The 14,104-nt window shown below is 46.8% G+C and overlaps 1 protein-coding gene across 1 annotated transcript in view; it reads left to right on the plus strand.

The window, feature by feature from the left end:
* PATJ (PATJ crumbs cell polarity complex component) overlaps positions 1-14,104 on the plus strand; it is a 216,906-nt gene that overhangs the window by 45,791 nt on the left and 157,011 nt on the right. Inside the window, 1 exon segment of the mRNA XM_064147032.1 lies at positions 3,389-3,517. Coding sequence (XP_064003102.1) covers positions 3,389-3,517 — 129 coding nt within the window.

A 14,104-nucleotide genomic window follows, 5' to 3' on the forward strand; every position in this document is an offset into this window, starting at 1 on the left:
GAAAATACACCGATTGCTGCTGATATGGCAATTTACCCTTATCAGGACAGCATTTCTCTCTTCCTTTGCTGGCTGATCCAGGTCACTTTTCAGTCTTAAATGCACATTTCCTGAAGTATATAGTGATAGGGAGCAAGTTTGTATTAAATTGCCACATAAATCATAGAGTCATGGAATGGTTTAGGTTGGAAGGGACCTCAAAGATCATGCAGATCCAACCCCTTTGTGCCATAGGCAGGGACACCTCCGACTAGAACAGGTTACTCAAGGCCTCATCCAATCTGGCCTTGAACAACTGCAGGGAGGTTGTGGAGCACAGAATCACCCAATGTGATTTTTGATCACATTGGGTGATTCTGTGCTCCACAACCTTCCTGGGCAACCTGTGCCAGTGTCTCACCACCCTCACTGCAAAGAACCCTTGCCTAACATCTAGTTTGAATCTCCCCTCTGCCAGTTCAAATCCATTCCTCCTCATCCTGTCATTACAAGACCTTGTCAATAGTCCCTCCCCAGCCTTCCTGTAGGCCCCCTTCACATACTGGAAGGCCACTATAAGGTCTTCTGAAGCCTTCTCTTCTCCAGGCTGCAAAGCCCCAACTCTTGTAGCCTGTCCTCATAGCAGAGCTGCTGCAGCCCTCTGAGCATCTTCACGGCCCTCCTCTGGACTGGCTGTAACAGTTCCATGTCCTTCTTGTGTTGGGGGCTCCAGAAGTGCACAGATACTCCTGGTGGGGTCTGATGAGAGCAGAGTAAAGGAGCAGAGTCCCCTTCCTTTCCCTGCTGGCCACTGCTCTTGCTGCAGCCCAGCACAGGGTTGCTGTCTGGGCTGCACTCACACTGCAGGCTCATGTTGAGGTTTTCATCAACCCAGACCCCCAGGGCCTTTTCCTCAGGGCTGTGCTAAGCTAAGAGACTTTTTACAAGAGCTTGCTGTGGTAGAACAAGAAGGAGTGGATTGAAGCTTGAGGAAGGGATATTTACACTGGGCATTAGTAAGAGTTTATTTACAGTGAGAGTGGTGAGACACTGGAGCAGGTTGTCCAGAGTGGTCATGGATGCCTCCTCCCTGGAGATGTTCAAGGCCAGGTTGGGTTGTGGCCTCAAGCAGTCTGGTCCAGTGGAAGGTGTCCCTGCCCATGACAGAGTGGTTGGAACTGCATGATCTTTAAGGTCCCTTCCAACCTGCAGCATTCTGTGAGTGACTTTGGGTCTGTAAAGGGCTGCTGCTTCTCAGTGAAAGACACTTTGCAACAGTGGTGCTTTTGCTGTACAGGCTGGTCATGAGACCCTTCATTGTACTATAAATACAAGGTAGGTAAATCACCAAGCTAGCATGCTGACTGTGAGCATCCCATTCATCATTCTTACACTTAATAGGTGAGTGAGAGCTCTGGATTAGAGTAAATCACATCCTTGCCACCATTAGCTGATTACTTCCATGTTCTGAGTAGGTTTTTATAGAACTGGAAAGAAATGAAACTTAATGTTTCTTTCCATTGCAGAAGCTTTAAAGTCCCAGACTAAAGCTTGACACTTGTAATGGTTGTTCCTATTTATACAAGGTATTTACACCTTGACTTCTCATCTTTTCTGATCTCATTTCCTCTAAGGTGGAAAGTTAGGCAAGAAATAGGAATGTTTCATGGATATGGTGTACAGTATTAAGACTTTCTGTAAAAGGCCCTTTCTGTTGCAGTAACACTTGTTCCACTGTGGGGTTTGATGTTACATGATGAGGGTTTTCCACACGCATCCTGTCACTTGCACATCGCTGCCAGAAGAGTTTCTTCCAACCTGGTAGACTCTATGATGAAAATGATAGGAAGTGAGCAGAGGGTGCCTTCTGCTAGAGCAAGCTCACAATAATTCTGCTTTCTTTAGTCAAAAGTATCGAGGAAGAGTGTGAGGAAGAAGAGTTTCTTCCTTTTGCCTCATAGCAGTGCTCTAGAGGTGCAAGAGGCCTGTTTTTCCAAAGAAATCAAGTTAAATTGGGATGAAGTTAGTGCTGCAAGATTTTAGTATTTTTGGGGGGTCTTAACAAGGCCAAGTGCAGGGTTCTACACTTTGGCCACAACTACCCCAAGCAGCACTATAGGCTGGGGTCAGAGTGGCTGCAGAGCAGCCAGGCAGAAAGGGACCTGGGGGTACTGCAACATAGTAGCTGAAGATGAGGCAGCAGTGTGCCCAGGTGGGCAGCAGAGCCAAGGGCATCCTGGGCTGGATCAGGAGCAGTGTGGCCAGCAGGACGAGGGAGGTTATTCCGCCCCTGTACTCAGCACTGCTCAGGCCACACCTTGAGTCCTGTGTCCAGTTCTGGGCTCCTCTCCTTCAAGAGAGATGTTGAGGTGCTGGAAGGTGTCCAGCAGAGGGCGACAAAGCTGGTGAGGGGCCTGGAGCACAGCCCTGTGAGGAGAGGCTGAGGGAGCTGGGGGTGTGCAGCCTGCAGCAGAGGAGGCTCAGGGCAGAGCTCATTGCTGTCTGCAGCTACCTGAAGGGAGGCTGTAGCCTGGTGGGGTTGGTCTCTTCTGCCAGGCAAGCAGCAAGAGAACAAGGGGACAGAGTCTCAAGCTGTGCCAGGGGAGGTCTAGGCTGGATGTTAGGAGGAAGTTGTTGTCAGAGAGAGTGGTTGGCATTGGAATGGGCTGCCCAGGGAGGTGGTGGAGTCGCTGCCCCTGGAGGTGTTGAAGCCAAGCCTGGCTGAGGCACTTGGTGCCATGGTCTGGTTGCTTGGCCAGGGCTGGGTGCTAGGTTGGGCTGGCTAAGCTTGGAGGTCTCTTCCTGCCTGGTGAATTCTATGATTCACACACTGTTGTTTTATAAAGGTAACATTGAGAAGATAGCAGTACTGGCAAAGCACACGTCTTAGTCAGACAACACAATATGCCTTTCCAAAAGATGTATTTATGAAGCTGCTCTTTCCCAACAAAATGAGGTAACTCTTCCTCATTCTTTACCATGGTTGCAGAAAAGCTGAGAAACTGCTTTTCAAGATTAAAAACTATTTTTTTAATAGCTGTAATATAAGAATTGTTTGTTTGCATATTTAATGCCACGAGTATCAGATGTGCCTGATCATCTGGTCTTTGATCTGCCTGTGCTTCAATCTTTTATGCTAAGATATCTGTTTTTCCTTTATGCATCTCATGGGACAGCTGAAGTTCATCAAGATGTAACAGGTTAGTAATATTATCACTGTTCATGGGAGTAATAGGAGAGTATTTGTATGCTATGTTGAGCTTGAAACATGTGGATATAATCCCAAGGGAGTATCAAGGCAGCAAGCTTGATGTGTGGTGTTCAGTGAGGTTGTATTTTAGGACACATGTGAAGCAAAATATTGAAGGACTAGAAAAACAGCATTTGAACTACAGCTTTTCTCTTTCAGGTGAAAACAGAGGAAGACACTAATCCCGAGGAGGAAGAAGGGGAATTAGCACTGTGGTCACCTGATGTGAAGGTTATTCAACTGGAGAAAGACAAAACTGGTTTAGGATTCAGCATTTTGGACTATCAGGTATATTTTTCAGTAGAACTAAAAACTGAAAGTTGTTATCATCATTTGTCTTGTACAGAGCCTTAAACGTTTTGTGATGTTGATTACTGGGTAATCAGATTGGCACTTGGACCTGGAAACTGCATAGGGAAAAGTAATGTGATGAAGAGCAACATCTTGAATTGAACTCCTCCTCATAGCTGAGTTTAATGGATAAATGTGGGGAGAGGCTAAGTTTTGTTTTCTTTTGTTTTACCTTGGGATGACTTTTTAGCTGTGAGTGTGGTGAGCAAACTTTCTGAATCAGTGTAACATCATTTCCTATGCACCAAATTTAACAAGTCTTTGGCTTTTTCTCCCCTCACTGCCCCACATCACCTTTGTTTAATAAATGAAGCATAGGCACCTGGTGGTTTAAGGTCTGTGATCCCACTCAGGTCATAGAAAGCTTCAGTCAGGATTTGAGTCAAGGCATGGAAAGTAGAACTTAGAGGTGCAGCATTACCAGGATGATCAGGGCTGACAAGTGCATCAGGCTTGCACACTCAGGGTCCTGTAAACACAGATTTGCTTCAACATGTTTATTTAATGTAATAGTATAAGAATGGCAGTTGAAGAACTTACAGAATCATAGAATGGCTTTGGTTGGAACAGAACTCAAAGCTCATCCAGTTCCAATCCTCTGCCATAGGCAGGGACACCTCCCACTAGAACAGGTCGCTCAAGGCCTCATCCAATCTCTCCTTGAACATCTCCAGGGAGGTTGTGGAGCACAGAATCACCCAGTGTGATCACAGAATCACCCAGTGTGATCAAAGATCACCCAGGGAGGTTGTGGAGCACAGAATCACCCAGTGTGATCAAAGATCACCCAGGGAGGTTGTGGAGCACAGAGTCACCCAATGAGGTCGAGGCTGGATGTTAGGAGGAAGTTGTTGGCAGAGAGAGTGATTGGCATTGGAATGGGCTGCCCAGGGAGGTGGTGGAGTTGCTGTCCCTGGAGGTGGGCACTGGATGGGTTACTTAGTGCCATGGTCTGGTTGATTGGATAAGGCTGGGTGCTAGGTTGAACTGGATGATCTTGGAGGTCTCTCCCAACCTGGTTGATTCTATGATTCTAGTTGATTGGCTAGGGCTGGGTGCTGGGTTGGACTGGATGATCTTGGAGGTCTCTCCCAACCTGGTTGATTCTATGATTCTAGTTGATTGGATAGGGCTGGGGATAGGTTGGACTGGATGATCTTGCAGGTCTCTTCCAACCTGGTTGATTCTCCGTTTCTATCTCACATGATCTATTTTTGTAAACCTCCAGCCATCATAGTTAAGAGGAAATAAAATAGGTGGATCTCTCTTCATGATAATATACACATCACATCTGAGCACTGCCTAAACATTATCATTTAATAAAATGTGTTTCAGCTGTGGTGCATAAATGTCAAGTGATACAAAATTCACTTTTTTGGATACAATAGTGCAGGGATTGGGAATGAATCAGAATAAAAAATACTCTCAGCATTATGCAAACCCATTAATTCTATATTTTACCAGTGTGATTTAAGATGACTGAAAATAGATCCCGTTAGTCATTTTCGCTGACACATGTTGTGTAGCAGTGCCAGCTTGACTGTAGAGTTGCTGGGAGTCTTTGCAGAGCAGTAATGCACAGATTTGCTTTTAAGTTCTCATATAATCAGAATTAATGAAGGCTTTAATAACAGGCTTTTTATTTACTTATTTGCAGATGCAAAGAGATGAGCAATGTTGTGGTACTTCCAGCTAAATTTAAATGCATTCTAATCAGTTCTAAATGAGTGGCAAACCACTTAATCTCAGATCTTTATAATTTCAAGATATTTATGTAGAAAGTATGCTCTTTTGTCTGGGATTTGCCTCTTAGATCTTTTACGCTTTTCATCATCATCATCTGCAGCTTAATTTTATAGAGAGATATCTGTGAGTGTGTGTGTTTATGTGAATACAACAGGCTCTGGAGTGCAGGGCAAAGAAAAGAAATAGTTGTCTGTGCTAGGTTGGAAGCATGGAACCATAGAATCAACCAGGTTGGAAGAGAGCTCCAAGCTCAGCCAGCCCAACCTATCACCCAGCCCTGGCCAATCAATCAGACCATGGCACTAAGTGCCCCAGACAGGCTTTCCTTCAACACCTCCAGGGATGGTGACTCCACCACCTCCCTGGGCAGCCCATTCCAATGCCAATCACTCTCTCTGCCAACAACTTCCTCCTAACATCCAGCCTAGACCTCCCCTGGCACAACTTGAGACTGTGTCCCCTTATTCTCTTGCCACTTGCCTGGCAGCAGAGCCCAACCCCACCTGGCTACAGCCTCCCTTCAGGTAGCTGTTGACAGCAATGAGGTCAGCCCTGAGCGTCCTCTTCTGCAGGCTGCACACTCCCAGCTCCCTCAGCCTCTCCTCACAGGGCTGTGCTCCAGGCCTCTCACCAACTTTGTTGTCCTTCTCTGGACATTCTCCAGTATCTCAATTCAAGAGAGATCTCTTGAATTGAGGAGCCCAGAGCTGAACACAGGACTCAAGGTGTGGCCTGAGCAGTGCTGAGCACAGGGGCACAATAACCTCCCTTGTCTCACTGGCCACACTGTTTTGTTTTGAGGCTTTTTACCTTTGCATCATCTTTCTGGTTATAGAATTAGATGTATTGAACACTTTTGTGACACAAAATTTAAGGTCTCTGTCACTTTATTTTCTCCAAACTGGCTACACACTTTGCATAAAGGGTATTGTGCCTTTGTTGTCTGCAGTGCTGTGCTTCCCAAGTCTCACTCTGAAAGAGAGTCTTGCTTAAAAAACTCTTTGAGAGGAAGAATAGGAACCTGACTGCACAGAAACCTGAATGCTCAGATTGAGAAATTATTACTCTCATATATTAATTTTTAATGGGCTGTCTTTCTAATAATGTTTCATCAATCAAATAAATGATAAGCATATCCCAAGTGACTTGCAGGATATTCCCAGAAATGTACAAGCATAATTCTAATGCCTATATATTTTAATGAACTAATTACAAATTAATTATACCAATTATGCATAATCAATAGTATTTCTACTTCATCCTGTGTTTTCTTTTGTCTGCCTTCAGGGATTTAAGAAGCTTAAAACAGAGCTGCCTTCTTTTTCTTAATAAGATCCTCCTCCAAGCTATGCACACACATTCCTGAAACTTTGGGAGCAAAGAGGGAAAAATCTTTCTCTAATGGCATCCCAAAGTTTTAGGAACATTTGTAGAGCAGGGAGGAATAACTACTCCAACAGGCCTGTATCTATATGGGATATTGTTCAGCTTCCTATGGTCATAGAATGGTTTAGGTTGGAAGTGACCTCAAGGATCATCCATGTCCAATCCCCTTCTGTAGGCAGGGACACCTCGCACTAGAACAGGTCACTCAAGACCTCATCCAACCTGGCCTTGAGCATCTCCAGGGAGCTTGTGGAGCACAGAAGCACTGATCGAAGATCACATTGGGTGCTTCTGTGCTCCACAACCTCGCTGGGCAACCTGTGCCAGGGTCTCACCACCCTCACTATAAAGAATTTCTTCCTAATCTCCAGTCTAAATCTTCCCTCCTCAAGCTTCATAGTATCATTGAATGGTTTAGGTTGGAAGGGACCTCAAGGATCATCCAGTTCCAGCTCTGTGCCATCGGCAGGGAGCACCACCTCCTGCTAGAACAGGTTGCTCAAGGTCTCATCCAACCTGGCCTTGAACACCTCCAGGGAGGTGGTGGAGCGCAGAAGCACCGATCGAAGATCACATTCGGTGCTTCTGTATTCCACAGCCTCCGTGGGCAACCTGTGCCAGTGTCTCACCACCCTCACTGGAAAGATCCCTTTCCTAACATTTAGATTGAGTCTCCCCTCTGCCAGTTTAAAGCCATTCCTCCTCGTCCTGTCATTACAAGACCTTGTTAATAGTCGATGTATCAAAAAAAAAGATCTTTTTTTTTCTCTTCCCCCTTTACTGAGTATCCTGATTTGTGATATGTACTAGGAAATCTCAGATCTCTGAGCCTGCTGCTCTGCTAGCCAGGTCAACACTTGGCAAGAGGGGAGGCTGATCCTGTGTGTTCTTTGAACCATCTCTTTCACTGGATATGTTTTCACCTCCCAGCGTGATGGCTTATTTAAATAAGAAACATTGGAGAGGTCTTAACGTGAAATCTTCTGTGTATTTTTCTATTGTTACCACTGTGTTGGGATCTTGTCAAAGCTCTTAGGCTGGGCATTGCTTTTTCTTGATAAAGCTTAGATGAAAAGCCTGTGGAGTGAGGAGCACAGGAGCTGTGCCGACAGGCCCTGCGTGCGCTGTGCTTGCTTCAGCTGATAACGCATCAGGCGCAGCACAGACCCTTGCACTGCTCGTGGTTCTATCTTGCAAAGGGAGCCTGCCCCCCTTTCTGGCCATTAAAAAGGTGTGCTGTTCAGTCTTCTGGCCAACTTCTCCGTGAGGCAATATACTCTACCTCCCTTAATTTCCTTGTAATTTCACTTGGAGGATTTGCTCTCTGTTTCACCTCTTAACTAACTTTTATGTAGTGTTGCTGGCACAGTTAGCAGCAAGAATGTTTTGATGGTGAGTGAGGGACCCAGTACCCTGTTTGTAGAGTGCTTTGGGATCCTCTGTGATGCAGGGGGCTCTGGTGAGCATGTTTATTGTTCTTCATCAATGGACATTAAAGTATCCAGCTTAACAGTAACTTTGTCTAGCCTAAAGTCAAACCTAGTCAGAGTGAAACCGTTCTTACCGAGACCAATCTTTTCTCTTAGCAAGGAATGATAATGGAAGAGGGCATGGCATGCATCAGGTGAAACCAGGAGAAATGCTGGTGATCCTAGGCTGTTAGAGCAAGAGGAAGGAAAAATCCCACAAGATTAAGACCTCTACAGGAGGAAAAAAAAAAGCTGCCAGTAGTATGAAACTGCAGCAGTGACAGAGGAGATGCTGCTTTGACTGTTTTTTGTTGCCTTTCATGCCCCTTTCGCTTTCTTAGTCTCTCTAACTGTGGTATTGGTGAAGTGAGATGGTGTATAACTGTGTGATCCTACTGATGTTCCATTTATGGACCTATCTCACCCTTCTATTTATGGACCTACCTCTCTTACTATTGTGGTATTTAGTGAACAGCAGTTCTACACTTACTACTCCCTTCATGATTCTGTAAATCTCAACCTTCTCCCCACCCGCACTAGAGCTGTCTTTTCATCCTCTCTTAAAAAAGGTGATTGCTTCATTCTCTGCATCATTTTGCCCTTCTTTGTGTTTTTCTTATAATTCCACTACATTTTTCCTGGAATGTGAAGAAGAGTCTGCAGAGGGTAGTGAAGATGTGGGCACAGCAGTGTTTGAAGTATCAGCAAAACTACATCCTTTCTTTTCTTCTCAGTATCCTTTCTGATGTGACCAATGTTTTGTCAGGGTTTTTTTGGCTGCTGCTGTACCTGTCTATGTTCTTCACAAAAGGAGTGATTGGCATTGGAATGGGCTGCCCAGGGGGGTGGTAGAGTTGCTGTCCCTGTCCCAGGACATCCAGAAAAGACTGGATGAGGCACTTACTGCCATGATCTGGTTGATTGGACAGGGCTGAGTGCTAGGTTGGACTGGATGAGCTTGGAGGTCTCTTCTAACCTGGTTGTCTCTATGAGGCACTTAGTGTCATGATCTAGTTGCTAGGACAGGGCTGGGTGATAGGTTGGTCTGGATGAACAAGGGGACAGAGTCTGAAGTTGCGCCAGGGCAGGTATAGGCTGGGTGTTAGAGTCATAGAGTGGTTTAGGTTGGAAGGGACCTCAAAGATCATCCAGTTCTGACCCCTTGCCGTAGGCAGGGACACCTTCCACTAGAACAGGTCACTCAAGGCCTCATCCAACCTGGCCTTGAACACCTCCAGGGAGGCTGTGGAACACAGAAGCACTGAATGTGTTTGAGGATTCTGTGCTCCGCAATCACCCTGGGCAACCTGTGCCAGTGTCTCACCACCCTCACTGCAAAGAACCCTTGCCTAACATCTACATTGAGTCTCCCCTCTGCCAGTTTAAACCCATTCCCCCTCATCCTGTCATTACAAGACCTTGTCAGTAGTCCCTCCCCAGCCTTCCTGTAGGCCCCCTTCACATACTGAAAGGCTACTATAAGGTCTTCTTGAAGCCTTCTCTTCTGCAGGCTGAAGAGCCCCAAGTCTTGTAGAGAGGAAGTTGTTTCCAGAGAGAGTGATTGGCATTGGAATGGGCTACCCAGGGAGGTGGTGGAGTCACCATCCCTGGAGGTGTTGAAGCAAATCCTGGATGGGGCACTTAGTGCCATGGTCTGGTTGATTGGACAGGGCTGAGTGATAGGTTGGCCTGGCTGAGCTTGGAGCTCTCTTCCAACTTGCTTGATTTTATGATTCTGTGAAAAAGAACAAAAGTAGCCCTGAAAACCCACATTCTCTGAAGACCTGGTGCTTGCAGGCCAACAGATACTGTCAGAAATACTCTACAGAAATACTGGCAAAACCACAGGTAGCTGAACTTCAGATTTCTTGGGGCAGTATTGACCAGAAGGTAACTGGAATGGCCTGATGAGCTTTTATCAAATTAAACAAAAAGCTGAATAGACTTTCTGTGGAGCTTAATTTACTGTGCTTTGAAGTCAGGGTATTTAAAAGCAGCTGCTTGAAAGTGCATGAAACTGGAGAGGGTGAGGGTTGGAGCTGAGAGGCTTGACATGCTAGGAATGCCTGTGAGGTGGTGTTTTTCTCTGTGTGTGTGAAAGGGAAGGTTTGCACAGTACCCATCTGCCCTATGGACCTCTGGGGCTGCAGGAGCTCATGGGCTCATCTGGTCCAGGTCATCCTTACCAATGGAGGTGTAAATGCCTATTCATGGCAGCACTAACAGGCTTGTGTCTGTCTGTCTTTCCATGAAACAGCATCAATTATGCCTGGGTCAGTGCTGAAGGGGTTCTTGCTGTAGTCAAGCAATAGAGGCTCCACAACCATCTTCTCCCTGGCCTTATCTTTGTTATCATTTGCAGTTCGTTCTGGCTGTGGCACTGAAGGCTTTCTTTGCTGTGCATACAGCAGGTTATGTTTTGTCCTTCTCCCAGGGGAGCAGGGGAAACAATTGTTTTCTTTTTTCAGAAGAGAATCACTGCATAGTCAGGCACGGCAGGAAGTGAAGCAATTTAAGTGTCTCCAAATATCTTTCCTCTTTATGCCCCAAACAAACAGGCTCCAGATGTAGACTTACAAGAAAGCAAATTGACTTCTTACTTGTAGAAGGTGGTGTTCAACTAGGTTGTATTCTCTTTTTTTGCTTGGATTGTTCAGCAGTGAGATGTGGGCTGGAATGCTTTGACATGATGCTGCCTAAACGTTTGCCCTCTTGTGATAATTTGAGCTTTGTCTGTCCTGTGATAAGTCTGTTATGAACAAAGAAGGATATTCAGGTCCTTGTTAAGCACATTTTCACCTGATCATGTGATGGAAACCTGTGGCTTACTGGCAGAAGCTGCACAGCTGTTTTAAAAGGCAGTTTGACAATGGCTATCAGCTTGGTACTGCGACAACTGATAAAGGCAGCTTTTCTCCCATCTCTACAACCCATCCACATTCATTAACATCAAAGTTCTGTAAGCCTCAGTACCAACTGCGTTGGTACTCATCTCACGGAGGATTTGCCTCTCTCCCCCTATGGGAAAGTTCTGCATCCTTTAAATCATATTAAGCTGCTTCATTTGCAGTATAACTCTTAATAGTCTGCCATGAATTGAATTCAGTGTAGCTTTTTGAAAAGTTCTCTTAGATTCCAGCTCAGATGCTACTTTTCAGGAGTGAAGAGGTGCTGAATGCAACTGAGCACCTTCCTGGTGAAGCTTCTAGGCTGTCCATGATTGGTGGTTTCCAAAACCTTCATGCAGCAATCCTAAAAGCATTGGGAGACCAGAAACCACTTGAATAAGAAATCAAAGAGACTGTATCTCAGCGTGAGATATAGACTGATACACAGGCTTGCTGAGGTAGATAGAGAGGCTGGAGAACTTGGATGCAGATCGTCAAGGTTCAACAAAACCAAGTGCAAGGTCTTGCATCTGGGTTGAGGCAATCCCAAGCACAAATCCAGGCTGGGCAGTGAGGGGCTGGAGAGCAGCCCTGAGGAGAGGGACTTGGGGGTGCTGGTGGATGAGAAGCTCAGCATGAGCCAGCAGTGTGCACTTGCAGCTCAGAAAGCCAACCAAATCCTGGGCTGCATCAGAAGTGTGGCCAGCAAGTGGAAGGAGGTGATTCTCCCCCTCTGCTCTGCTCTGGTGAGACCCCACCTGGAGTACTGCATCCAGTTCTGGAGCCCCTATGACAAGGGGGCTGTGGAGATGCTGGAGTGTGTCCAGAGAAGGGCCATGAGGTTGCTCAGAAGGCTGCAGCAGCTCTGCTGTGAGCACAGACTGAAAGAGTTGGGGCTGTGCAGGCTGGAGCAGAGGAGGCTCCCAGGTGACCACCTTGTGGCCTTCCAGGATCTGAAATGGGCTACAAAAAAGCTGGGGAGGGACTTTTTAGGCTCTCAGGTAGTGACAGGACTGGGGGGGATGGAGCAAAGCTGGAGGTGGAGAGATTCAGAGTGGAGGTGAGGAGGAAGTTGTTGTGCCTGAGAGTGGTGAGAGGCTGGAATGGGTTGCCCAGGGAGGTGGTTGAGGCCCCATGGCTGGAGGTGTTTAAGGCCAGGCTGGCTGAGGCTGTGTGCAGCCTGCTCTAGGGTAGGGTGTCCCTGCCCATGGCAGGGGGGTTGGAACTGATTGATCCTTGTGGTCCCTTCCAACCCTGACTGATTCCATGATTCTGACTCTAAAGTCGCATTAGGGTTTGTCCATACCCTGATGCTGGGCTTAGGGGGAGTCATCAGTGAGATCTTGAAGAAGGAATCTCATGCACAGAGTGGCATATCACAGGGATGGCTCTCCTGTCTTTTGTGAGCTGCTCTGGACAATACCTGAGTTTGCAGGGCAACTGGAGCAGCCTTGAGAACATCTGTTTTGCTTTGGTTTGTCGCATAGCCCTGAAATAAATGCTAAGCAGTAGTATTATTAACCTTTAGAAATGTTTTCCCTATTCCCCCAAATTCTCCAATCTGCTTGTTCTTTTTCATTTCCTGCTAGAAAGAATGGCTTTTAATAAAAACAAAAAACCCCAAACCAAAGAAATTCATTATTATTCCACAGATGTCCTCTCCCTGCAAGAGAAGGCGAGAATTTAAAGGGACAAAACTGTAGCTAGATGTTGTGTTAAACACTTGGCAAATCTGAGCACAGGCAAGATAATAGAGCTGAGATGTGAGGAGGCCTTGCAACTGAGGGCTGCTTATCTGAGAAAGCTGTGCTTAGTCTTTTAGTGAGCACATAGAGATGGTGAGGCAATGGGTGTGCAAAATCTCAACCCAGACAGAATCATAGAATCAACCAGGCTGGAAGAGACCTCCAAGATCTTCCAGTCCAACCTAGCACCCAGCCCTAGCCAGTCAAATAGACCATGGCACTAAGTGCCCCAGCCAGGCTTTCCCTGAACACTTCCAGGGACAGTGACTCCACCACCTCCCTGGGCAGCCCATTCCAATGCCAATCACTCTCTCTGCCAACAACTTCCTCCTAACATCCAGCCTAGACCTCCCCCAGCACAATTTGAGACTCTGTCCCCTTCTTCTGTTGCTGCTTGCCTGGCAGCAGAGCCCAACCCCACCTGGCTACAGCCTCCCTTCAGGGAGCTGCAGGCAGCAATGAGCTCTGCCCTGAGCCTCCTCTGCTGCAGGCTGCACACCCCCAGCTCCCTCAGCCTCTCCTCACAGGGCTGTGCTCCAGGCCCCTCACCAGCTTTGTCGCCCTCTTCTGGACACCTTCCAGTACCTCAACATCTTTCTTGAATTGAGGGGCCCAGAACTGGACACAGCACTCAAGGGGTGTCCTGAGCAGTGCTGAGTACAGGGGCAGAAGAACCTCCCTTGTCCTGCTGGCCACACTGCTCCCGAGCCAGGCCTGGATGCCACTGGCTCTGCTGCCCACCTGGGCACTGCTGCCTCATCTCCAGCTACTCTCTACCAGCACCCCCAGGTCCCTTTCTGCCTGGCTGCTCTGCAGCCACTCTGTCCCCAGCCTGTAGTGCTGCTTGGGGTTGTTGTGGGCAAAATGTAGAACCCTGCACTTGGCCTTGTTAAATCTCAACCCAGATAGCTCTGAGTGTGTTATGCAGTGGTGAGATTTGAGGTGCCCATGGATAAACATGAAGAACTCTGAAAACTCATGGAAGTGGTGAGGTGTTCTGTGTTCTTAACACCTCACCCTTCTGGAAGATGCTGCTCCTCAAACCCAAATAGCATTGTAGCTACAGTTGTTTTGTCTGTTCTCACTGCCTTTCACAGTGGCCTTAAAATTCTCAACCACCTTTTTGCCTACCCATCTGTCTTCTCCATATCCATAGTGCTGCAAGTCATCTGTGATCCAGCTCACTGTTTGCAGATCCTTGTTGCAAAACCTGTCCTGTTTACCTCCCCAGCTTTCTTCTACAGCTCTTCCTGCAGCAAATCTTCCCATCATCTGTGTGTTTGCTGGTCA

Source organism: Pogoniulus pusillus, chromosome 8 (genome assembly GCF_015220805.1).
Source record: "Pogoniulus pusillus isolate bPogPus1 chromosome 8, bPogPus1.pri, whole genome shotgun sequence".
Classification (NCBI taxonomy): domain Eukaryota; kingdom Metazoa; phylum Chordata; class Aves; order Piciformes; family Lybiidae; genus Pogoniulus; species Pogoniulus pusillus.